At 38.1% G+C, this 25,489-nt stretch overlaps 1 protein-coding gene across 1 annotated transcript in view; it reads left to right on the top strand.

Moving 5' to 3' along the window:
* The window catches only part of MDN1 (midasin AAA ATPase 1), a gene marked incomplete at its 5' end in the record, with an annotated part of 101,824 nt that overhangs the window by 26,056 nt on the left and 50,279 nt on the right, over positions 1–25,489 (top strand). Inside the window, 29 exons of the mRNA XM_026844125.1 lie at positions 313–457; positions 1,849–1,945; positions 3,517–3,630; positions 4,249–4,396; positions 4,571–4,681; positions 5,520–5,671; positions 6,152–6,330; positions 6,684–6,892; positions 7,991–8,137; positions 8,884–9,025; positions 9,142–9,276; positions 9,353–9,491; positions 10,452–10,590; positions 10,681–10,811; positions 12,296–12,440; positions 13,546–13,675; positions 14,714–14,944; positions 15,671–15,868; positions 17,283–17,491; positions 18,009–18,131; positions 19,142–19,339; positions 19,431–19,538; positions 20,616–20,804; positions 21,894–21,983; positions 22,096–22,356; positions 22,499–22,769; positions 23,466–23,625; positions 23,934–24,050; positions 25,192–25,400. Coding sequence (XP_026699926.1) covers positions 313–457; positions 1,849–1,945; positions 3,517–3,630; positions 4,249–4,396; positions 4,571–4,681; positions 5,520–5,671; positions 6,152–6,330; positions 6,684–6,892; positions 7,991–8,137; positions 8,884–9,025; positions 9,142–9,276; positions 9,353–9,491; positions 10,452–10,590; positions 10,681–10,811; positions 12,296–12,440; positions 13,546–13,675; positions 14,714–14,944; positions 15,671–15,868; positions 17,283–17,491; positions 18,009–18,131; positions 19,142–19,339; positions 19,431–19,538; positions 20,616–20,804; positions 21,894–21,983; positions 22,096–22,356; positions 22,499–22,769; positions 23,466–23,625; positions 23,934–24,050; positions 25,192–25,400 — 4,627 coding nt within the window. The remainder of the gene's footprint in view (positions 1–312; positions 458–1,848; positions 1,946–3,516; positions 3,631–4,248; positions 4,397–4,570; positions 4,682–5,519; positions 5,672–6,151; positions 6,331–6,683; positions 6,893–7,990; positions 8,138–8,883; positions 9,026–9,141; positions 9,277–9,352; positions 9,492–10,451; positions 10,591–10,680; positions 10,812–12,295; positions 12,441–13,545; positions 13,676–14,713; positions 14,945–15,670; positions 15,869–17,282; positions 17,492–18,008; positions 18,132–19,141; positions 19,340–19,430; positions 19,539–20,615; positions 20,805–21,893; positions 21,984–22,095; positions 22,357–22,498; positions 22,770–23,465; positions 23,626–23,933; positions 24,051–25,191; positions 25,401–25,489) is intronic.

Below are 25,489 nucleotides of genomic sequence, written 5' to 3'. Positions count from 1 at the left end.
CAACGAAGCTTATGCACCAGAGTGATCGTTATCACTGATAGGCAGCATTGCACAAATAAGGGACCTTAATTCTGTTCTATCTGAGACAGTCTAAATGGCAACTGATAATGGTGATAACTGTTCTGTGACTTGCAAAAGAATTGATATTATTGAGGGAGAGCAGTAAAACTGCTATTTCTGTAAAAGGTCTGGATTTGCCATTTGTCTAATCAACCCATAGACTGCAGAACAAGTATTTCCAGTACACAGATGCTTCAGCTGATAGATATATCATCGCTGGTGACGTGATTAACAAATTGATCTTATTTTTAGGGTACTCTGGCACAAGCAGTAAAAAAAGGAGAGTGGATTTTATTGGATGAGATTAACTTGGCTGCAGCAGAGACTTTAGAGTGCTTGAGTGGCTTATTGGAAGGATCATCTGGGTCGCTGGTGTTACTAGACAGAGGAGACACAGGTACTATTTCTGTGCTTGCTTATGCTATACCTTGCAAACCAGTTAGTTGAATTCCCTATCCTATATGGCTCAAAATAAGTTGAGAACATTTACTATTAAAACGAATGTGTGCAGAAGAGAATAACATGTTCTTTCTAGACTTCATACTTCTATTCAAGAAGTGGGAGTTTTGATTCACTGTGGCTCAGGAGATTTCACCATGCAGAAACTTTGCGTCTTTGGACTTTATAAGGAGCAGATCTCTCTAGTGCCCTCCATAAACATTGTTGTCTCTGAAGACTTCTGGAGGAGTGTAACTTTTTTTTTTAAATAAAGATGGTTAGCTTGACAGATAAGACCATGGGACATGAGATTCGGTTGCTACTGTAGAATCACTGTCTTTCACTGATCCTGCAAATATATTCTCTAGTTAGAAATATGTGTACAATACCTTTATTTTTTCTGAACCCTTGTGGGTTGATCCCAGCCAGCAGCTAAGCACCCATACATCTGTCACTCACTCCTTCCACCCCATCATGCCTCAGGAGGATGAGGGGAGAAAGTAGGAAGAGCAAAACCAATAAAACTGATGTGAAACAAATGATGCAAACCAGTCACTAATCAGCTTCCACAAGCAGACTAAAGTCCAGCCAGTCTCTTAAGCGACAGCCACTTTGGAAGACAAAAATCACCACCCTGTTCTTCCTCTACCCCAGTTACTATTGCTGAGCATGATGTTACATGGCAGGAAATATCACTTTGGCTAGTTTAGGTCAGCTGTCACAACAGTGTTCTCTCCCAGCTTTTTGCTCACTCCCAGCCTAGTTCCTGGGGGAGGAAGGGAAGAGTGGGGAAAAAGAGAAAGCCTTGATGCTGTGCCAGCACAATTCAGCAGTAGCAAAGACATTGGTGTGTTTTCAACAGCACCTCAAGGGCTGCTGTGAAGAAAGTTAACTCCTTCCCAGCCAGACTCAGTACAGATGTAAAGGTGAAAAATGCAGTTGCAGAATATTGTTTTCTGAAGGTACAGATAGACAAGTGTTGTATGAACTTCCTAGGCTGGGTTTTCTTCTTGACGGAAGGAAGCACTGGCCATTGTTCTGAAAGAGACAAAAGGAGTTCTAAGTTAGAGTTTATATAATTTTTGAAATATTTTGTGTTGTTAAAACATCCTGCTATGCGCAAATAAAAGTCAGGGTTTCACTTGCCTGTGGCTGTTGTGAAGCTGCAGAGATACTTCTGATAAAATTAGCAAGAGTTTACTGCCTAAAAACTTTTCACCCTGGCATTTTAAGAAAATTGAGTAGTGCAATAGTAGAAAACTGACTTAGATGAAATACACCTCATTTAACGTGATAAATATCCTTTGTTTAGCATTAACCTCATGTCTTTTTTTTTCTGTTTTCCTTTAGAGCCTCTTGTCCGTCACCCTGATTTTCGCTTATTTGCATGCATGAATCCAGCTACAGATGTTGGAAAGAGAAATCTTCCTCCTGGAATAAGAAACAGGTAGAAAATAATGATTCTGTGACAAAATACTTAGTCACTGTCTATTTCTGAGTTTAACTAGCTTTGGTTGTCCCAATGAAGAATGCCTTATTGGAAGCCTGAGGATATAAGTCTGTACTCAGATTGAGAGGTCCTTTCCACGGCAAGGTGAAGGTTTTTCATTAAATAACATCAGGAAAATAATTCTGTAAAGTTGCTGAGCATGAGCAAATGGTCTGGCAGTAGTGTAGAGTGTTGTCGCTGGGGATAGGGGGATGATCATTCTTTACAATTAAGCTGTCAGTGCCTGGGAATGCTACTACAGCAGTTTATGTTCCTGATGGGGATAATAAAGACAAGTGCTTTGTGTCTGTTCAGCCTTTCTCGTGATAACTCAGAAGTGTTGATGATCATTGCTAAAAGTTGTATATCCAGCCCTGTTCACTCAGAAGGAAGGTGGTTTACGTGGTGGAGCATGGTGTGACATTCCAAATATTTGATGTGTGATCTTCAAACATTGAAGCTGTGGCAAATCCATTCTTCAGTACTACCTGTTCCTCAGTGCGAAGTTATTCTGCTTGTATTTGATGCGGTTTCCCTCATGAGTAACAGAAGCTGCAAGTGTATAGTCCCTTACCAGATTCATAAACACTGTGCAAGACTGTGGAGATGCACTGACTATATGTAACTAGTCGAGATGCAACTGACTATGTGTAACTAGTCATTTGTAGTTGTCAGTGACAAAGTAAGGTTTTATTGCTGTTAGCTCTCTTGGCTTAGTAGTGAAAGGAAAGAGTGAGTATAATACAGAAGAAAGGAAACTTCAGCTTCAGCATGGCTTGTTAAGTTTAAATGAATTTGTATTTGCATTTGTCAAAAATATCCACCCCTCTGAAATTAACCCTTCAGTTGTTTTGGGTTTGCTGTGGTGTGTCCTGGGCTATTGTCTGCAGTTGTAATGCATAGTATGGAAGGGCTGCAAACTCGTATTCAACACCTGATGCAAATACACAGGACTAACAGTTAGAAAATATGTTTGTTAACTAGAGCTGCCAGGGTGTAGTGTACTAAATGTGAAATGCTCTGACATATTTAAAGATACTTAGAACTTTGCCGAGTACATATTTTGCTGCTAATTTTCCTTTGCTTATAGTCAAGTTTTCTCATTTTATCACTGCTGAGCTGGATATTTGTAAAAGTAGAAAACAACCTGGACATGCTAGTCATAACAAAATTGGAATGGGAGATATCTCATAAGTGTCCACTTTTTAAAACAGAGATCATTAAAGAGTCCATTTTGAAAAGTGCTCCTGCTGTGTCTGTGCTCGGAGTTCAGGCCGTAATCTATTGCAAATCATATCTATTGCAAATTGTTCATTTTCACTCTAGTGAAAATAATTCAGATAAATTACTTGAAAATATTAGTAATACCTTTTTTTATTACTCTGGTTCTTGAGTCTGTCTATAGGTAGTTTGATAAGTCAGTATTCTGTTGCTTACAAAATTCTAAATTTTAGGTACTATGAGAATCATATAACTCGTTTTAATGTGGTCAAATGTCTGAGCATTATGGATTGATTTGATTCTTACAGGTTTACTGAACTTTATGTAGAAGAATTGAAAAATGAAGGAGACTTGCAAGTTCTTATCATGGATTATCTGAGAGGCTTGAATGTGAACAAAAATACAGTACAAGGAATTGTGAAGTAAGTTGGTTGTAATCTCTTCAAATCCTCGATGAAATAAATCACAAAAAGAAACTTGGAAAACACTAATGGTACTTATGCAGGAGACTGCATAGTCTTAGGAAAAAGGAGAGGGTAGGCATCCATCCCCTTTGTTCTGAAGGTGTCTGTACTTGTGGGGAGGAGATTTACTCTTTCTTACTCAGAATTGCTTTCTTGGTGGCACCAGTTAAAAAGCATTGTTGCAGTCCTCTTTCCCATCTGAGAGACTAAAATGGTTTGTTTCTGTAGATCCTTCCAGTGAAAGTCTTGTGTGTTTTATTGTTACCTTTCTTTCCCTTAGTTTAAGGCATACTGTTTCACTGCATTAACCTGAAGAGCAGTTACATGTTTAGAACACTTCGAGTTTATAGTCATTCTCTGTATATCAAGCTCTCTCAAAAAATACGGTTCTAAAATATTCTGTTGCTTTGCTTCACTGACTGTACAGATGGCAGAGTTTGGCATGGTTTTCCTAACCTGGAGCTTTTAGAAAAAGTGGCAGTTGGAGATAAGCTTAAGTGTTCATACTTTATGTTTCACTCCTTAGAACAATGATCTGATCAGTAATAGCTCTATGTAACTCTTTTATTTTTGCAGTTTTTATTTATCTGTGAGAAAGGAAGCAGAAACAAAGCTGGTGGATGGAACTGGCCACAGACCTCACTATAGTCTCCGTACACTTTGCAGAGCATTGAGGTTTGCAGCATCTAATCCATGTAGCAGCATACCACGTTCGCTGTATGAGGTGATTACCTGTGTTGGGGTTTGTTTCAGTGTGTATTCACTACAAAGACTGTTTGGGTAAAGGACAATCCTCTCTTCTTAATGGTAGTATTGAACAGAAATGATTCTTTAATCTCTTATGGTCTTTTTCCTAATGATTTTTTATTTTATCACTGAAAATAATTATTCTTCTTAGGGCTTCTGTTTGAGTTTCCTGACACAGCTTGACAGAGGTTCTCACCCAGTAGTTCAAAAGCTAATTTGCCAGCATATAGTCTCTGGCAACATCAAAAGCCTTCTCAAGCAGGTAGGTAACAAAGCCTATACAGAGCTGTTTAGTATTCAAAGTAGAATTTATTCTGAGTTGTTTTCTCTGCCTTTTTCCTCTACATTTCCTTGTCACAGTTCAGTTTTTTATGTTGTAAAGATAAGAACTAGGAAAAAAATAATACTTCTCCGTTGTAGGTTTTTACTTCTGCTTGAAATGCCCATATGTTAGCTAGTTTATTTGTTAATTTGAAAAAATGTGGGTCTGCATAATTACATCACTGTGGAGTGTGGGCAGCTTAATACAATGATTCCAACTGTAAAGCTTTCACAGACTTTTAGAGGAGCTTTCACAGGCTTTTTATTTTTAGACTCCGAATGCAGAACATATGGATGCAAAGCAAACATCTGTGCTTTGTCTCTAATGGGAAAAGAAGAATCTCACTAGTGCTGGGAGCCCAGCATGAGTTTGCGTGGGGGACTGGGCAGGTGGATTGGGGAAGCCAATTGCAAGAGATAGGTGTTTATTTCAGAATAAAGTCCTGCATATTAGAAAACATGTATGAATATAAGGAGATAAAAGCCAGTTTTCTGCTTGGAAGTGTACTTCAAAATTCAGTGCTAAAATGTCTTGAGACATTTTTATCTTCATTGCACTGGCAAAGATTCCTGCTTTATGACCTTGAAATAATCTGGTCAGGCTTTTCCTGTAATTTGCATTCTGTGACAAGGGCACAGTGTTTACTGCAGGAGTGCTCGGGGATTAATTTAAAACGACTCTTTACAGAATACATTGCAGTGGTGTATAACAGTAGTTGTCTTCATTAGCAAATTGAAACCCATTTGTATAATCTGTTATTTCTGTCATGTCTCCTTAGCAAATACCAAAACCCCAAGGAGGGAGATTTGTACTTATAGAAGGATACTGGATTTCAGCTGGGGATAAAGAGCCTGCTGTAGATGAGACTTATGTGCTAACCCCTTCAGTTAAGCTTAATCTGAAAGATATTGCCAGAGTTGTGTCTGCAGGGTATGTCTCTTTCAACTTTTCCATTAAATAAAACAAAGTTAAAGTTGTTTATTTGGGCCTCACCTGTTGGTACCTGTCTAGCCTTCATTGTTTGGCATGAGTAATGTCTATTTTCCTTCTACTTTACATTTAACTTTTCATTATACAGTGACTTGACATACATACATGTGTTTCTTGTCTCCTTAAACCATTTTACTGCCATACCTAGTTTTATTTAAATGATAATCTAAAAATTTGCAGTTAGAATAACCTGCTTGTTTCACACTGACATGTAAAGCTTCAAGGGTAGCAGTGAACTTGGGTGTACAGTTACTTATGTTCCCCTCTTAGTGTATCATATTGGATACTTCCAGTGAATTAAGTGGTGATATTTTGGTAATGTAGTTTGGTGATGTAGATCTGTGAAAATTTCTTGATATCTTGTATATGAGAAACATATGCCATGTGCTTCTAAACCACTATTTTGGTTATCCCTTTTAGGACTCATCCAGTACTGATTCAAGGAGAGACCTCAGTTGGTAAAACCAGTTTAATTCGCTGGCTGGCTGCTGCTACCGGGAATCATTGTGTACGGATTAACAACCATGAGCACACTGACATCCAGGAATATATTGGCTGTTATACATCAGACACCTCTGGGAAGTTGATATTTAAGGAAGGTGGGTGGATATATTATGTTTACTCCAAATTCCTGTCTCCACTGCTTTTTTTTCTTCTTTTATGCTTGTCTGTTTTATGACAGTATAGAGATGACTTGTCTTAAAGTTAGTAGTTGCATATTTAACAATAACCAGTTATGTGAATTTCAGTGAATTCTTAAGCGTTCATGTATGTCTCATTGTACTTGTCCTATTGGACATACAGAAGATAATTCAACAAATTAATACTGTTGCTTCCATCTCTGGATTAGCATTTATACTGAGTGAAAACTGGTTGCTAAAAGTATCTGAATGGATGCTTCTTTTAGATTTAGTTTCTTAATGTTTATGATTTTTTTTCTGTTTCCTCCAAGGCATTCTCATAGATGCAATGCGAAAGGGTTACTGGATTGTTCTAGATGAATTGAATTTGGCTCCCACTGATGTTCTGGAGGCTCTCAACCGTTTGCTGGATGATAACAGAGAACTGTTCGTTACAGAGACCCAAGAAGTTGTCAAAGCTCACCCTCGCTTCATGCTGTTTGCTACACAGAATCCCCCAGGACTCTATGGTGGCAGAAAGGTTTGTATGATCTCTTCCTTTGAGTAGCTACAAGTCTAGGGAATGAATCTCTCTTGTACATAGAAGTGTGATGTGAAAACTTTCTGATGCATAGCACAGAATTAACGTGAAACACTCGAGGTAGAGAGTTGAGGTGGCTGTGGACTAACTTTCAGTACAGCTGGGTTCTGTTTAGGTTAGTTGCTTGTTTTGCAGGTACCAAATTTCTAATTCATTTTGCGTAGTTGAGATTTAAATGCTTTTACTGAACTGGAGTTCATGTATATTATATTTGACTCAGCATTTCTTGCTCAAGAGCACTGGAGCAGAGATTTGACTTAAGCTACTGATGTCCATTTTGTACTGATTTTGGCTGGTATAGTTAATTTTCTTCATAGTGACTGGTATGGTGCTATGTTTTGGATTTGGGACCAGAAGAATGTTGATAACACAGGGATGTTTTCATTATTGCTGAGCAGCGCTTACACAGAGTCAAGGCCTTTTCTGCCTCTCACCCCACCCCACCAGTGAGTGGACTGGGGATACATGAGAGGCTGGGAGGGTACACAGCTGGAACAGCTGATCCCAACTGACCCAAGGGATATCCCAGACCATACGATGTCATGCTCAGCAATAAAAACTGGAAGGAGAACGAGCAAGAGGAGTTTGTTTGCTATTTGTTTCCTCATATAACTATTACTTATAATGAAGCCTTGATTTCCTCGAAATAGCTGAACACCTGCCTGCTGATAGGAAGTGGTGAATGAATTGATAATTTTGCTTTGCTTGTGCATGCACCTTTTGTTTTACCAATGAACTGTCGTTATCTCAACCCACAAGTTTTCTCACTCTCCTGATTCTTTCCCCCATCCCACTGTAGAGGGAGTAAGCAAGTGCCTGTTAAGTACTTAGCTGCCTACCATGGTTAAGACACAACAGGTTTTAAAGCTCTTGTCCTCGTATAGACTGTCTCTTATGCTTGCTTTCAGTGCTTCTGTCTGTATGCTGATTTGTATGCTATGACACTCGCTTTTTACCTTTGGATATGTAGAGGAAGATACATAACATCAGGAATATCAAAGGAAAAAGTTCAAGCAGTAGTATGTTCTAATATTTCAGGTTTTGTCCAGAGCCTTCAGAAATCGTTTTGTGGAACTCCATTTTGATGAACTGCCAAGTGCTGAACTGGAAACCATCCTTCACAAGCGATGCAGTTTGCCACCTTCTTATTGCAGCAAGCTTGTCAAAGTCATGTTAGACCTGCAAGTATGAGAATCTTTCTTCTCTTTGTAGAAGACATGCAAACATACTTCAGCACAAAGTAATAGAAATTCCTTTCTTGGAGGGAGGTGTTGCTAACTGACAGATATTTAAAAACTTAAACTATAATTGATGGAAGAGAACCCACCAAAGTACTTAGTTCAGTGGTTAGGATAGAGAACGGGGAAGGTGGTGTCAGACTTGAGAGAAAGCTAGCAGCAAAAAAATTAATAACCTAAGGCCTTGGGATTTGATGTGTAGAATAATCCCTTGCTCTGGATCCAAAGTATAGTATTGGATTTGTAGCTGTCTTTGGGTCATGCGAAATTCAGTATTATTTTTAAGCAATAATTTTGGATGTGTTCTGGCAGTCCTATGTTTAACAGGCATTTAACAGTATGTAGCTAAGACTGTCTTGTATTTAAAGGCAATTTCAGCAGCACAAATCAGAGCACACTTCAAAGTGCTAACATACGTTTTGGTGTAAAACCTAATCTTTTGCTTGGGTTTTATTTTATTCCAGATACCTGTTTTCTTCTTAGTATTTTTATTTATTATTATCCATATTATTTTGTTGATGGTACTTATCAAATACCTCCTTAAAGGTAACTTGTGTCTGGGAGTTGTGACTGTACTAGACTTCTTTTTTCATACAGTTTGTTTGAAGCGTTAATAAGACAGCTCTGATTAGCTTTGCTTTAAGTATTTGGACAGGTTCATGAAAAATAGCTCATGTTTTGTTCTTATGACAGTCTTACCGCAGAGGTTCGACAGTGTTTGCAGGGAAGCATGGGTTCATTACCATGAGGGATCTGTTTCGCTGGGCTGAAAGGTACAGATTGGCAGAACAGCTGGAGAAGGAGTATGACTGGCTTCAGCACTTAGCAAATGACGGTGAGCCCTGCTACCTCAGGTTTTAAAAGTGTCTGTAGAATTGCGTTCTAACCATAGTTCTTAAGTATAAATTTTTGTGGCTGATTAACCAGGTAATCTGTTCCTCTGTTTTGTAGGTTTTATGCTTCTGGCTGGCAGAGTCAGGAAACAGGAGGAGGTGGATGTTATTCAGAGTGTCCTTGAAAAACACTTCAAGAAAAAACTACATCCAGAGTCTCTCTTCTCAGGGGAAAGCGTCAAAAAGTTACTGAGTGAGTTTCCTAGAAGGACCACACTTGTAGTTCTCTAGATGTGACTGAGGCTGATGGATTTCTTTGTGTTGTACAGCTAAATCCTCCATGTGGATGTCAGTGATGGACAGAGATTTTAACCATATTGTCTGGACTCAAGGGATGAGGAGACTTGCTATTTTGGTGGGACGAGCCCTGGAGTTTGGTGAACCAGTACTGCTGGTGGGAGACACTGGGTAACTTTGCTTTTTATGATGCAGTTCTTTGTAGTGCTGCCCCAGCGACTGAGTCAGACACAAAACAATTGTGCAGGCTTCAGCGCTGCTTTGATCTGGGACGTTTAAGCCTCTGTCATGGCAGACTTGCAACTGCTGTTTATCACAGCTCCCTTTTGAGAGGAAGCAATTGTATCTCTTTCAGCACAAGTCTTTAATGAGATTTTATCTTCATTATATATAACTACACAGAAATTATATAAAAAGTAGTAAGATGGAAACGAGCTGACTTCTGTCCCCACCTTTCACAAGGTGCCCTGTAGAATCTCACTGTGCCTCACCGGAGAGGCTGCTTTTGGGTCATTGTGAGATTTTTCTGTTTGAGAATACATTGACTTTACTTGTTTTAAGAGCTTGAATATAGCCTTGCTACTACTTCTTCTCCCTGACACTGCCTTATATGCTGTAAAATAGGTTGTGGAAGTAGATACTGTCTACTTCTGTGCTGGTTATACATTTGGAGAGCAAATTTTTGTAGGAGAAAAGGGAAGAAAAATACAAGAAAAAAGAGAACTAGACTTATCTAGGTGTAATAAATGAGAACTCTAGGTACTCAGTTTATTCCCTCAGACTTAGATTTGGTCTAGACATGCAGCATCTTCAGTTTAGTGAAATATTAAGCTACTTGAGTACCTGTAGAGGCAGGCTGAAATAAATTTGACTTTGAACCTGCAGTAATGCATTAATGCAGATATCGATTTAAATTTAATTATAGGCATCTTGTGTAAGTCAGCAACAGTTGTGCCAAAAATGGCTTCACTTTGCGTATGTTTCTTTCAAGGAAACTAGGAGGAGGCATGTTGCATACTAGGCCTTTATGTCATAGCTCTTCAATGAAAGGATGAATCCTGTCCACAGTGAGATGATTGTTTTGGGTTTTTTTTTTTATTCCTCCCTTTCAGTTAATTTACTTTGTTGCAGGTGTGGTAAAACTACCATTTGTCAGATCTTTGCAGCATTAGCAAATCAGAAGCTATACTCAGTGAATTGCCACTTGCATATGGAGACTTCAGACTTCCTGGGAGGACTGAGACCAGTCAGACAGAGGTCAAGAGACCAGGTTCGTCTTGCATCAATAGTAGTTTGGATAGTGTGACCATAGAAGCAAAAAGTAGTGATTATTACTGACTCTTCCTTTCCCGTTTTTTAGGAGGAGCCTGATGGTTCTAGACTTTTTGAGTGGTGTGATGGACCTCTTGTTTTAGCAATGAAGGAGGAGGGGTTTTTTCTCCTTGATGAGATTTCCTTAGCTGATGATTCTGTACTAGAGCGACTTAACAGGTATGTCTTAAATGTGTTAGTATTAAGTATCCTCAATGTCTCTATTCATTACGCAAACATAAACGTTAGGCACACTTGTTTCCTGGCCTGGGTGAGCTGCTCTCTTAATCACATGGCTCTTACTGAAAGAGAGAATGACCCAAATAGCTCTGGCCTTGTTCATATTTCAACTTCTTTGACAGTTTGTTTTGTTTTTCTAATTGTCATCCATCTGTCAGAAATGCTAGTTTTAATCACAGTAATACTTAGACAATTGTTGCTCTTTGTAATTTTAATTACAACTGTGAGGTAAGACAAGATGAAACAGCTTTGTCTTGCCTAAGTCTTGATGTCTTAATTTACCTGAAAAAATAAAAAGGTACTTCAATCAAAAAGTAGATATGTATATGTTTGCTTGACATACGTTGGTACACTGATTACATTAGTTTTGAATGTTTCAGTTGATGCCATTACTTTCCATTTGTTTTTTTAATGCTGCTGCAGACTGATCTGCACTCAAATTGCTATATTTGTTTCATGGACAAAAATAAGACGATGAAAGGATCACTTTATTCAGTGGATTATGTCCCTGGGTAAAGAAATAAAGAACATAAACCCTAGCTCAGCTGAAACAGTTTAAACAGTATCTGAAGACAGTTTACAGCATGAGTCAAGTTGGAAAATAAAAGTAAAATCTCCAATTTACTATTTACAATGTTAATATTTTCAGCCTGTCAGTGAGCTCTTGAAAATGATGCATTTTGTCAAATCTCAGAAACAAAACCTTGTTACTTCTCTCTTGTGTGGGTGTAAAAAATAATAAAATACAAATTTCATTTAATTATCTGCTTGCAGCAGGGTCCCTCATTTTAGTCTTTTCCATTACCCATTATGTTGAGATGACTAGCAGCATTTTTATTAACATATATCCAAAACCTCTCTGTTGCAAGCTGCGTTTTTTTCATTGTATCATTGCAGCTATCATTCTTTCTTAACGTTCAGTTAACCTCTTTGTTTTGACAGTGATAGTAAGCAGCGTCTTTTTAAACAGGTAACAGCTCAAGACTTCTAATGCTTTCAGTGTACAGTAAAGTACAGCTAATAAAACAGTCAAAACCCACAAACCCACAAAAACTTAGTAGAATGCTCAGATGTATAGTCTGTCAGTTTGTAGACTGGGTCATTGTGCAGATTTATCTAGCTTCTATACAGTTTTTGCCATTGCTTTTATAAAGGGAGCTGTGAGAGAGATATACTTTATGAGGTAAGTTTTTTGACAGATTATTTTAACTTAACCTTATCAACAGGGTTGGGTAGAGTTTCCATCTAAACAAAACCAGAAATGCTCTCAGTTGAAGAGGATAAACAGATTTTAAATTTTTAATACAAATTATGGGGCAATGAAAGTTTAATCGGACCAATTCATGTGATTTTTCATTTTTAAGTGACCTTTCAAAATGTGAAACGAAATTTAAAACAACCAATTCTTTTAACCTTCTCTCTAGTGTTCTTGAAGCTGAAAAGACGTTGGTACTTGCTGAAAAAGGTGGCCAAGATGATGAGGACAATGAAGTAGAACTGTTAGTTGCAGGAAAGAAATTTCGTATCCTTGCAACCATGAACCCAGGAGGTGACTTTGGGAAAAAAGAGGTAAATGTCAAAGCAACTGGAAGTACAGCTTGCATCTTCTGGTCGTACTGACTGTTCAGTGAGTGGAGGTGCAATGCAAAAATGCATCATGCCAATTCTGGCATCCATTGCTTCCTAGTAGGCATTTGCTTCATTGTTCTAAAGGAGGATTAAGATGGTTTCCATCACTTTTGTGTGCTGTCATTTTTGACAATATAATTCAATGCTCGGCAGAATGTCAAAGTAAACTGCAGACCTCTAAATACTCTAGGTAGGCTGGGTATGTATAATGCCTCAAGTACAGCAAATGTGGCTCATAAATCCAGCTCTAACATGAGTCTGGAGTATTATGAAGATGCATAATAGAGTATTTACTCTCCATAATGCTGTTCAGAAAGTGACAGTTAGAAGTCGTCTTGTGTTCATATACACTGACAATGACAACATCCCAAAAGACCTTTCTCATTTAAGGAAAAAATCTTGTTGCTGAAGTTTGACTTTAAATAAGACAGGTTAAAAAAAAAAAACAAAACCAAACACCAAAACTTTTAAGCAGTGTCAGGAGTTAGGACTAAAACAAAAGAACTATAAGCTCTTTTACCCAAAAGAAGATAGGTACTCCATTTAAAGTGGTTTCTACAGTACAGAGCAACTAGTTGTAAAGCCACGTGTTTAAAAGGGACTTATTTCTGCTTTGTGTTTGTGCTAGTGATTTTTGCTTTATTAAATCAGCCAGAGGAAGAGAGGAATTACAGAAACTAGTGTAATTGAAGGCAAATCTGCACATGGTGGTTTGCTTCTGCAAGCAAAGGAAGATCACAATAGCTGTTGTTTGATACATGATGTCCTAGAACGAAATGGAGTTCTGGTGCTTGCAAACCAGCTTGGTTTCTTCCTGTATTCTTTTGAACTTTCTTTATAAGCCATTTTCTGCATTGATGCCACTACTAGAAATCTTAAAATCCATGTTCTCCCAATGATTTTTTTATACTGTGACCCTGTCAAAATCAGAAGTAAAGGTCTAGCTTGATCACTTTGTTGTTTGCAAGTACTGTGGCTACAAGGCTGTTAGTTAACTGCACCTTAAGTAATGTAACTTGTGTTGCTCTGTCATTCTTGTTTGCAGCTTTCTCCTGCATTGCGCAACAGATTTACAGAAATATGGTGTCCACAAAGCAATGGCCGTGATGATTTGATACAGATAGTAAAACACAATCTTCATCCAAGATTGTCTCTGTGTGGAATAAACCATCAGGGTGGGTATTTCTCTGTGTGTTGGTATTCAAACATTAAGAAACAAGAGTTTGAAGGCTGCTAAACTTTCCTCAGAATTTATACCACTATGTCCCTATGTGAGCCAGCACAGGCTGGTTGCAGGAAAAACCACAAAACCACAGTTGAAATGCAAAGAGTGATTTTATTCTCATTAACTCACGGTCTGGGGGATCTCCACAGCAGCACCCAGGCAGAGGCACACAAGCAGGGATGTACCACGGAGCTCAGTCCTTGCTAGCCAGAAAGAAACAAAGAAGGAAAAAAATCACAAACCCGCTGCTTCTGCCTGTGTATATCAGGGATTTTTGCAGGCATAGCTTTCCACTGTGCTTTGATCTTTCCCGCATCAGGGCAGGAATCTTTGGATGGATGTTTGATAAGGTGCCTCTGAATCTACCACAGGTCCGTGTTGTCTAAACACAGTCAAGCACACAAAGCTAAACAACAATTAGTATATATGGGTTTTTCAAGACCCCAGCTGCAAGTCACTTGAGTGTGTTTATTTACAGTCATCCTTGCTGATCTTCCGTTGTATTCCCACAGGCCCTTTTTCTTGGAAGTACATCTCTCTCTGAAAACAGTTATGAAATATTTTGGACTTTGTTCTTCTCTCACTGTATGTGTTATATAGCTAGCCAGAAATAAGTTCAAGGCTGTGTTTACTTCACCATCCGGGTAGTTGAATTATCCCTGGCCCTTCAGCGTCCAATCTTAGTTTCAGTGTAAGGTGTTGAAAGAACTGGTCCTTCATTTTCTGCCAACAGCTTCACTGTTAGTATTAATCACTTTGTTCTGTCTTGTTACTTGAATTTAAAAGGATCTGTAATGACAGCATAGGCATGGACTTACTCTTAAGTTACCCTGCCTGTTAGGACATAGAGCACCCATCCATTCAGTTGCTCATTCATTACAGCTGTACTTACTTAAGTGATGCTTTTTATACAGCAGTGTAGTAGATACGAGCAATAAAATTACTTGATACCTCTATTGATTTTTTTATTTTTTTACTGTCTTTTCAGGGGCAGACATAGCAGAGCTCATGATGGACTTTGTGGAATGGCTGATTAATCAAGAGTTTGGTCGCCAGTGTATTCTCAGTGTGCGAGATGTCTTGTCATGGGTTAATTTTATGAATGTCATGGTAGAGGATGAAGAGTCGAATGCTGCTAAGGAATATAACCTTTACATTTCTCCAATGATGTCTTTTATCCATGCTGCCTGTTTGGTTTACATTGATGGAATAGGATCAGGTAAATCTTCAGTGCTCATTTGGTAGCAGAAAATATGAAGGTATATATTTGTATTAATGTTTTTGAGTAGAATGCAAACAAAATTCTTTGGGGCAGCATGGAACTCTCTTCTGGAAGAAGTTTTTGCTTCTATTTAACAGTATCCTGTACTTCATTTGCCTTTTTTTTGTTTTTCAGTAGGAAGAGTTTGAATAATAACACCATACTAGAGCTAGTAATAATAATTTTACAAAGGCTAGCAGACAAGTTAAGGAAGCCTGTGTTGCTTATTGTATCTTATGAGCTGATATGGTACTTAATTACATGACCACATATTATTCTCTCTGTCCCACCCCACATGTCAGCATCTGTGCATGCTAGCCTGTATTATGCAGATATGCATGCATCTCAGAATGCATCTTTGCGTGTCTGACCCTTAGCCAGCTGATAAACAGGAGATGTGAGAGTGGGGAAAAAGTTAAAACAAGAAATGCAGGGAAGCAGAGCTTGGGGGGACTATGGCAAGGGATTAGGAAATAAGGTGTCCTTTATTGTGTTGTTCACAGAACAATTTGTCCATGGTAAATAGTACTGGAAGCAGTGGCGAGCAAAAACACTAACATGAAATATAAATCTGAAACAGAACACTGCACAAAAATGGCATCTGTGAATGAACAGAGTTTCTTAGTCATAAGATGACTGCGTCTAGTTCTATTTGTGAAGCATGCTTAACCTTTCTAATTTCAGGTACAACATCCTGTTCAGCTGATATGGCTCTATTAGCACGTGAAAAATGCCTAATGTTCTTATGTGAGAAAATGAGTCAATTCCTCGAGCTGACTGATGATCAGAAGAATGAACTAAAGATTTATGATAGAACAAAGGAGAAAGAGTTTGTGTGGATGGACAACTTCATGGGAATCCATCCCTTTTTTATTCCAAGAGGCAAGAGACTTTGTGGGAGTGGGTGGACATTTATTCTATGGATTTTATTCCAAATAGTTCTGATATTCAATAAGTCCAAGTAGGACACCTGAACCATTACAGAAAAAGTTAGTTTGTTCTCAAGCCTTAGAAAAATGCCTTTTCCACCTCCAAGTGTGTTGATTGCAACTCGAGCATATTTATTAAGAAGACACATCTGTTAATTGCTTGCTTCTGTGACTTTTAAAACTTAATGGTTAATGGCCTAATTTTAGTCAACGTTTTTGGTGTAACAAAGCTTCTTTAATTTTAAGTTGTATTTTCTGTCACTTTGCATGGTTAGAAGGCCTGCTAACTTTTAATAACTAAAGCTACAGTTCATTCTGGCCCTTGTGTAAAGCATGGGAAGCAGGAGTCGTGGGTACAGTGCTAAACAGAATGGAGACTAATGCCATTCCTTGCTGTAGGCTCTTAAAGATTTGCTGCAATTTTTGCAAAATTATTTAGTCCCTGCATTTCAGTTCGTCATGTGACAAATTAATGCAAATGAAACTATCAAAACACTGCTTTCTGCCCTTAAAATACAGTGATGGGACTAAAAAGCGGTGATTATGATCTTCTAGTTCAGCTGGTTAGTTCTTAATACATGTAACTGTGCTAACCGTAGTGCTATATTAATCATTCATCTTTGAACATTTTGATATTCATGGATTGTGTTAGTCATGTATAAAATTGTACACGGTAATGCTTTTTTGTAAATTGCTTAATTTCCCTCTGCTAATTAGATCACAAAATTAAGGATCTGTTTCATATTAAACAGGTATCAAGATGGTAGGATAAATTGGTGATTAATACCTTGTATACCTGAGCAATTTTGTATTATGGAATTTGGGGACTGATGTTCTAGTGAGCTATACTGGCTGGAATTTGGCAGAAAAACTCTATTCTATCTCTTCGTTGTACATCATAATTACAGTAAAGAAAAGATGTGCCTAACAGTGCACTTAAGTTAAAGCACTCTCCTTTCATGGAACCAGCAGTGTATGGAACAGATTAATCTGTTATATAACATGACTGAATTGTATCCATCGGTGCCAGATTTTTCCAAAGCTGCTTTTGAATTTTAGATCCACATGTCTGAAGTGCCAGGACAGATTCATGATTTTTCAGTGATAAGTCTCTGGTTTGGGTCATAAACCAGGAAGTATCAAAGTTTCATGGCAAAATACATAGTATATTCATAGGCTTTTTGCAGAATTCAGATAAATATGTGGAGATGGGCTGAGCATGAGATACAAGCTTGATCTCCATTGCTTGCTGTAATGAGATCAGCAATTACCAGACAGAATGATCTTGTTCAGAAGCACACTGTTAGCAGCTCCAGCATAAACATTCCAGTTTAATTATTTTCTGGTTTACCTTTCCTTTGTTTTAGGCCCTGTTCTCCAGAGGAACAGCATTACAGATTATGCTCTAAATGCTGGGACTACAGCAGTGAATGCACAAAGACTGTTAAGAGCCCTCCAGCTTAACAAACCTATTTTGTTGGAGGGGTCACCAGGAGTGGGCAAGACCAGTCTAGTTGCTGCCCTCGCAAAAGCCTCGGGAAACTGTCTTGTTCGAATCAACCTGTCTGAGCAAACGGTAGAAAAAAAAATGCTATTTTTGTAACTGTTTATGGCAGGGTGGGCGTTGTGTTTGTCTTAAAAAGCTTTTAACTTCATCACTGAGTCTGAAAGGTCAATTTTTCCCTTTTTGGTCTCAAGATAAAACTAAATGGGAAGGGGGAACTAGAAAGAGCAATGAGATTCTGTAAGCAAATGCCAATTCCCAGATTTTTCTGTTCTTTTGAAGTGAAGACATGTATCTTTGTCTACTGTGTTTTTCTTGGCTTCTGCAAAGTTACTTGAAAACAGCTTTAGGGCTTTTTAGCTTTTCTGTTCCAATTTAGTGTGTTAAATGTAGTAGCTGGTCACTGGAGTCCTATCATGGAAAAGCTTTTAGTATCTTGCAATTATGGACATTTTAAAAATAAAGCTAAAGTGTAGGTACTAAAAAGGAAGGGAGAATATGTGAAATAAAGTTAACAGAGGCTGTTTATGAACTGTTTTGGAGTTTTGTAATTTTTTTTTTTCCCTGCCCTTGTTCTCTGCTTCCTAAGGATGTGACAGACTTGTTTGGGACAGACTTGCCTGTTGAAGGTGGGAAGGGAGGAGAATTTGCCTGGCGTGATGGACCACTACTAGCAGCATTAAAGGCTGGACACTGGATTGTATTAGATGAGGTAAATTCAAGTTTGGGGCAAATAAAATGGAATGTTCTGGAAGAGCAAAAGGGATGATTTGACATATAGGATAAATATCTTTGAGGGCTGATGACTGAAATAAATTCTGCTTACTTTTAGTTATATGCATCTAGTGCCACATTGAAAATGATCATTCCACTTAAGAAAAAATTAATCTCCCTCTGAGTCCCTCTGCCTATTGGCCCTCTGTAGAGGGAGTGTAAAAGACTGGCTTTAAAAAGACCTTTTAGTTGAGAGCACAAGGATTGAATCCCAGCCTAATATACTGCAGAAATCCAAGGCTAGATTTGATTTACGTTTGTAAGTTTTGGGGAGGAGTGTCAACAGAAGTTCTGGTACAAGTGCACTTATATGGATATAACTTCACTGAAAAAGAAGGTGTTTTGCTGAGACTAATAAATTGTTTTGGGTACTGATTTAATTGAGATGAAGAGTTCCGTTTTGCCAATGCAGGCTATCCTGCCACCACAGGTTTGTTCACATAGCATCTAGCAAGTGCTTTCAAGCATATGCATACACAGAACTCACTTCCTTGCAGTGTGCATTCTAATTATTGCAGAGTGCAAAATCTTAAATACTCTACTTGTTTGTATACCTTTTTTTTTTGTATTGGGAAGAATACCACTTTAAACAACCATTATATTTAAATAACCCAGACTGCCTTCATTTTAAAAAAGCAAGCAAACAAATTGTCACAAATGTATGATCATAAATTCAGAAGAAACATCTTGAACATGCAGATTTTACAATGGAGAATTGCTTTGTTATCATGGTGAAAACACAGTACAGGTAGCAAGTGTACATAAGGAAAAGTGTTAGTTGCTCCAGAGTAATAGCAGTCTAGCTGGAGGTAATAACATATATGACAGTGCTAGAACAACAAAGAAATTGAATGTTACCTTCTGTGTATCCCAGACTAGACACAGAGATTATGCAAAAGTGATTTATGGAGCATTAATATTTTATCCTTTTTTATTTTTTTTCCTCAGTTGAATCTGGCTTCTCAGTCTGTATTAGAGGGGCTAAACGCATGCTTTGACCATAGAGCGGAGATTTATGTTCCAGAATTGGGAATGAATTTTCATGTACAGCACAAGATGACTAAGATTTTTGGATGCCAGAATCCGTACAGACAAGGAGGTGGAAGAAAGGGTCTGCCCAAGTCTTTTCTTAATAGATTTACACAGGCAAGTTTATTTGTTTGGTTTAAACTGTGTCATGATTCTGTCTTGTAGTTTTCTGACTGTATCAACACTTGCCATGCTCTTGATTCTACAGGTGTATGTTGATCCACTGTCAGCAGAAGATATGGAGTTTATTGGCAATACACTGTTTCCTGCTATTGATAAAAGTATTATTACTAAAATGGTTGCTTTCAATAACAAGGTAAAAATATATTTTAATTTCTCGTGTGTAGAAGCAGACAGAATTCAGTAAGATATAAAAAAAATTAAATCTAATGTTGTATTTCCAAGCATTTTTATAGAGAATTGCGTGGGGAAAAGAGGCATGGAAGTATATGCAGAAGAAAGTAAAGAACACCACTAAAACCCACTGAATTCTTGTACCACTGCAATCAGATACCTGGTTGATAATTGAAGAGGTGTTATTTTTCACAGAAGGCAAAATACTTACATTTTTAAAAGGCTTTGTTCTACAAGAGGTGGAAACAATTATGGTTTGGTAGCTTTGTGAAGCTAGTTGAGAAAATAATGGTTGCGCACACACATAGATTATTCTTGAACCACAAGCAAAATGAGCTTTATCTTAACAACTGAAATGTGTATTTCTGTTTCTGGTCTGAATTTTTAATCTATTGTTATGAGATGTTGGTATTGAAAGCAGCATCTGACCTTTACAGAAGCAGAAGCTTGGGAAGAATATGTGGCATTCTGGAATGCTGAGAGACCAATAAAAGGAAAACCTTTCCTGATAGGATTTGTCTATGGCAAAGGATTTAGATACGTTCAGATCTACAATTTTGCTGATATAAAAGGTTTTCTGCAAGTGTTCATTGCAGCTATTTTGTGGCTCATATGCTGCCATTTTGTGCAAAGTGCAGGATATAAAATTCACAGTAAGAATTTATTTATGGTCATGCTTCTGAAATTGCCTTTAGTCTTCATGTCATGAAACAAAGTGTAGTAACATTAAGAGAAAGTAGTAATCTGTGGTCTCATGTAAAATCTTTTGTCGCAGCATCTCCTGATGCTTAGTGCAAGAGTAAAAAGGAAAATTGAGTTGAGTTAGAGAATTAGTAGAGGAGAGACAAACTGAATCAATCTTTAGTTCCTGACATCTTGAGAAAAGTGAATGCAGCTTGCTCTTTCTATTGTCCTCTGTCTTGTAAGCTGTGCCAAAGGCAGAAGCACAGATGATATTTAAAAAAAAAAATAAAATAAAAATTTGAAGATCACCACATGGGTGGAATAAAAGATTTTCTTTAATTGCCACTTTATCCAGATTGACAAAGAAGTAATGGCTGAAAAAAAGTGGGGACAGAAAGGAGGACCATGGGAGTTCAACTTACGTGATCTTTTCCGCTGGTGTCAGCTTATGCTTGTTGACCAGTCACCAGGCTGTTATGATCCAGGCCAGCATGTATTTTTGGTATATGGAGAAAGAATGAGAACCAGGGAAGACAAAGAAAAGGTGAGCTGTGTGTTCTCCTTCCATGCTCTTCAGATGTATTTCTTCAGAAGTATTTCTAGAAATCCAAGTGTAAATTTGAAGATGCCTTACAATTCATTCATAAACATTACCTCTTACAAAAGGAAATTAAGTTTGTTTAAAGTTTCAAGGTTTAATATGTGTACCTGCTCCCCTTGTCATTAAAATATCAAATTAATTACCTATTAATATAAAAGCAGAAAGCTGGTGTAAAGGCAAGTAGAATAACAAAGGACTTGGAGCAAAACACAACATATTCTTGTGTGATTCTGAATTAAATTATAACATTCTCACAGAAGTGGCGTGGGTTGCGTACATATTTGTGAGGAAAGAGAAGATAGGGAGCCAAGAAGCGAAATAGCACTGAGATATGGAGAGATTCTTGAAGTTATGGTTAGGAAGCATTTGTGTCAGTATAGTAAGTAAAAACAATGTTCTGTAATTCTGCCCTTCCCTGCCAGCATTTTTAAATTGTTCTGGCTTGGATTTCCTTTATTGACTTATTTATCTGTCACTTCTTTCATCTGCTTTCAAATTACTGTCCTCATTCTGTTAAAGTCACTGCTTAAGGTTCCTCTGATAAAACACACTCACTGCAGTAGTTGTGCCACCTTTTCCACCTACTTATTTCTCTCTTGCTTAGAAATCCTTTGCTTTTGTTTAATTTCACAACATTTAAATGGTATTAAACTAAAAGTCAGTCAAATTGTATGACTGAAGTTACTGATTGTATGTGATTGGATATTTTTCTCATGGGTTTAATTTCCCCTTCCTGTAGTAGTATTTTTGTATGTATCAGAGTGTATTTATGGAGTGACTTCTTCCCAGTATTTTGGCAAAGAGAACCATTACTTACTTTATTTCAGTTCATAGGAAAGCATGGTTAATGAAGGGATTGCTGCAGGCAGCTGACACTAGTTGCTGCACTTTGAATGAAGTGACACTTGTGGTTAAACTGTATTAGTTTCTATCACAAAGCTGTGGAAGTGAGAGGGAAGGCTGCTTCAGAAGTAAATCTTTAGAACAATGGAAGTTTTATAAGTCTCTTTTTTCCTCTTTTGACTGTTTTAGGTTATATCTGTATTTAGAGACGTTTTTGGCCAGGAGGCTGGTGTGTATATAGGAACCAGAGAGTTTCACATCACTCCATATAACATTCAGGTAAGCTGCTGATGAGAGATTTTGTGAGTGGGGAGAGAAGGATGTGACTTGCACAGCTGAACTTCCATTTGCCAGTTTGAGTACTCACCCTTGTGTCTCTCATCCCTTCCAGATCGGTTATTCAGTTCTTTCTCGTGGCAACTATATTCCTCGTCCTGGCAGAAACCTTTCACTTCTGCATCATTCACTGCAGTCCCTCGAGTCCATAATGAAATGTGTGCACATGAACTGGATGGTAATCCTGGTGGGCCCGGCAGCTGTCGGCAAAACCAGTCTCGTTGAGCTGCTGGCCCATCTGACTGGCCATCGACTAAAAATTATGGCAATGAACAGTGCAATGGATACAACTGAACTCCTGGGTGGATTTGAACAGGTACTGTTTTGGCAATATGGCAGTATTTCTCCTTCCTACATAAAAGTTGTCAGTCCACTGTGGTCTTCGTGTTTAAGCACCAAGTGGAGCCTTAGGCACCACAGTCTTCTGGATGAGCTAACTCCGTAATGCATGTTTGCAGGTTGATATCAATAGGCCATGGCAGCGCCTGTTGGAAAAAGTGGAGAATGCTGTGAGCACACTAGTAAGGGACAGTCTTCTCCTGACAGAAATTTGTGCAGATGATGCTGAACTTGTGCTGCGTGCTTGGAGTAATTTCATCCTGAATTACAAACCCAAATCTCTGGGTGAAGAAGGTAGAAGCGTTACAGCTGAATTAGTGAGCAAACTGGAGGGAATACTTGTACTTACCCAGCGACTAAACAACAAAATAAATTCTTACTCAAAGGCAGGTATGTATGGTAGGCGATTTGAAGTAAGGCTACATGTTACTCTGAAGAAAATAAGAGAAATAAATACATCTGCAGTGAAAGCTTGAGAGAACTTCAGGGGCATTTTGTAGGGTTTTTTATGTTGTTTCATACTACTTTATACTCATACTACAGCCTAGCTTCTGAAAAAGTCCATTGGTGACTCTTCAGGTTTATTTTTGCATAGCTATACCTGGGAGCTATTAGAAATTCTCCTTTACTGAACTAATCAAAATATGATGCAATATAGCTCTCCTAAGAAAGGGAATTTGCATATTCTATTCTTGCATTTGTTCTCTGAAGCACTGATCAGCTGGGCTTTACAAATGTCAGCAGAATAATGTATGGGTTGTGGTTTGGGGTTTTTTTAATAATTTTCTAAAATATGACACTAATACCCACTGAACTTCATCTAATGGGGAAAGCGATGGAGAAAAGTGTCTGCTAGGGAGGAAAGTGTCAGTCTAGTTTACATTACTCTGTGCTTTCAAACCCCCTCTTTCCTCATGGATTTTGCCCATGGGAGGCTACTTGAAGAGTTGGAGCCTCTGCTGATATGTTCCCCTGAAAAGTATGAAGCATATATATTTATTAACAAAATAACTACTATTTTTCTTGAATGGAACAGGAAGCTACCTCAGTAATGTCAGTCTTGATGCAAGACATACTTCCTTTCAGAGTTTGCTCACCTGGTAGAAGAGTTCCGGCGTTTGAAGCTGCAGCAGACCCAGGCTGCTGACCGTAACAGCCATGGCACTTTTGAGTGGGTGGATGGGATGTTGGTTCAGGCCCTGCAGTCTGGAGACTGGCTGTTGATGGACAATGTTAACTTCTGCAAGTAAGATATTTTAGTGGCCTTGTTTCACTAAGTAAATCCCTTGACCTCCCTAATTTACTTTTTCTCTTACTGTATGGTTCACAACTAAACATTTTGCATTTGATAACAATACATAGGAGCAGTAACTTGGATTTTCTCAAAGAGTGTCTCCCTTCTTAGACATTTTAGCAGTTGACAGTTTTCTTTTTACTTTATAATGTAATTAGGTGTTTGGCTTTTTGCTTAAGACTAGTACTGTTTTGATTTCAGATCAGAAAGGGATCAAATTGTTACCTTTTTATAACCATATAAATTTCTTTTGATTATAGCCCTTCTGTGCTGGACCGCTTGAATGCTTTACTTGAACCAGGAGGTGTTCTTACCATGAGTGAGAGAGGTGTGATAGATGGCACAATTCCTACAGTAGCTCCTCATCCAAACTTCAGGTGCTTTGTATTTCTGTGTTGTTTTTTTTCTTTCTCTACTGAATAGCAGGTTTAGAAAAAAAGTGTCATCAGTGAGCCAGTCTTTTGGTATTTTGAATGCTGTTCAGTTTACCATGTCCTGTAGTGACGCTGTCTGTCTGGCAAGGAAGAAAACTGCAATGTGATGAGCATATGATTGCTTAAGAGGCTTGGCTTTATATCCCTGTTACAGCACAGACTATTGCACTGGCAAATTCATAGCAGTATACCTGCCTTGATTCTTCATTTCTGATTTAGGATTTCTGCACTTCCCTGTCTTACTGTAATGGAGTTGAGGATACATGTGTGGAAGATAGTGAAATATTCAGATATGTTAGTAATGAAAGTGCTATGTGTGCATAATAATTTTATTCCCAGCTTCTTCCACCCCATTCATAAATTGGAGTTTCCTGCAGTGACAGAACTTAAAAAACAAAGCAAAAACCAAAAACCCCATAGAACATACAGTCTGTATTCTCTCAGACATGAAGTAGTCTCTGGGGGAGATGGGAGGAGAACATAGAGTATTTTGTGTAATTCTTACTTTTTATAAATTCATGAAAAGAATAGTGGGACTGATATGCTCTAGTTCCTCTGAACTGGAAACAAGATCTTTTACTTTTCAGAAATGTGTTTTCACTTCATTATACCTCAGAAGGTTTTTTTCCTCCTTGCTTTTAAGAGATGTCTACTGATATAGTATTAACTACTTGGGTGTTGGATACTTCATTTTTTAAATAGCACAGATTTATCTGAAGCTGTTGTGAAGACTTTTAAAAGTCTTCTTTATAGTTCAGAGGTGTAGTTTAACTTTTTGTAAGCAGGCAAATGATAAAATAGATATAGCTTAGATATAGCTATCATTTAATGTATCTGTGGCTAATTTCCCAGGACAATTACTCATACAGATTTCTCATTTAAATTCAGTAGATGTCTCTGGCTGTCTTAGACACCAGTGTTCCCATTTTTATGCGGATAAGTTTACTTTATGGAAGACCGGATTTGGTGGTTCCGGAGTGATAGTTTAAAGCTCTAAGTTGCATGTTAAGAGTGTAAAGGCAGTTGGACTAGATGATTGTCGTAGGTTCCGTCCAATTTCCTATTCTGTTGCAATATCCAACAGGCTTTTCCTTTCCATGGATCCTGTTCATGGGGAAATCTCGAGAGCGATGCGGAATCGTGGGATTGAAGTTTATATTCCAGGGGAGAATGATGGAAATGTATTCGACAATCTGGATTTGAAGTTACTGCTGCATGGCTTGGGTTTAGTGGGAGATAGCATCTGTGATGCGCTTATGGCTGTGCATTCAGAAACCAAGGCAGCAATAGCAGGTAAAACAGTCTGTTCAGTATTTATTAACAACTTGGGTCGTTACATATATATCCATATAATGGATTAACTCTTTAATATTAAAACTTGG

The sequence above is a fragment of the Athene cunicularia genome (assembly GCF_003259725.1).
Source record: "Athene cunicularia isolate RWA chromosome 3 unlocalized genomic scaffold, athCun1 chr3_part1, whole genome shotgun sequence".
NCBI lineage: Eukaryota > Metazoa > Chordata > Aves > Strigiformes > Strigidae > Athene > Athene cunicularia.
Note: the sequence above shows the minus strand (reverse complement) of the source record. Positions and strands in the feature narration are given on the sequence as shown.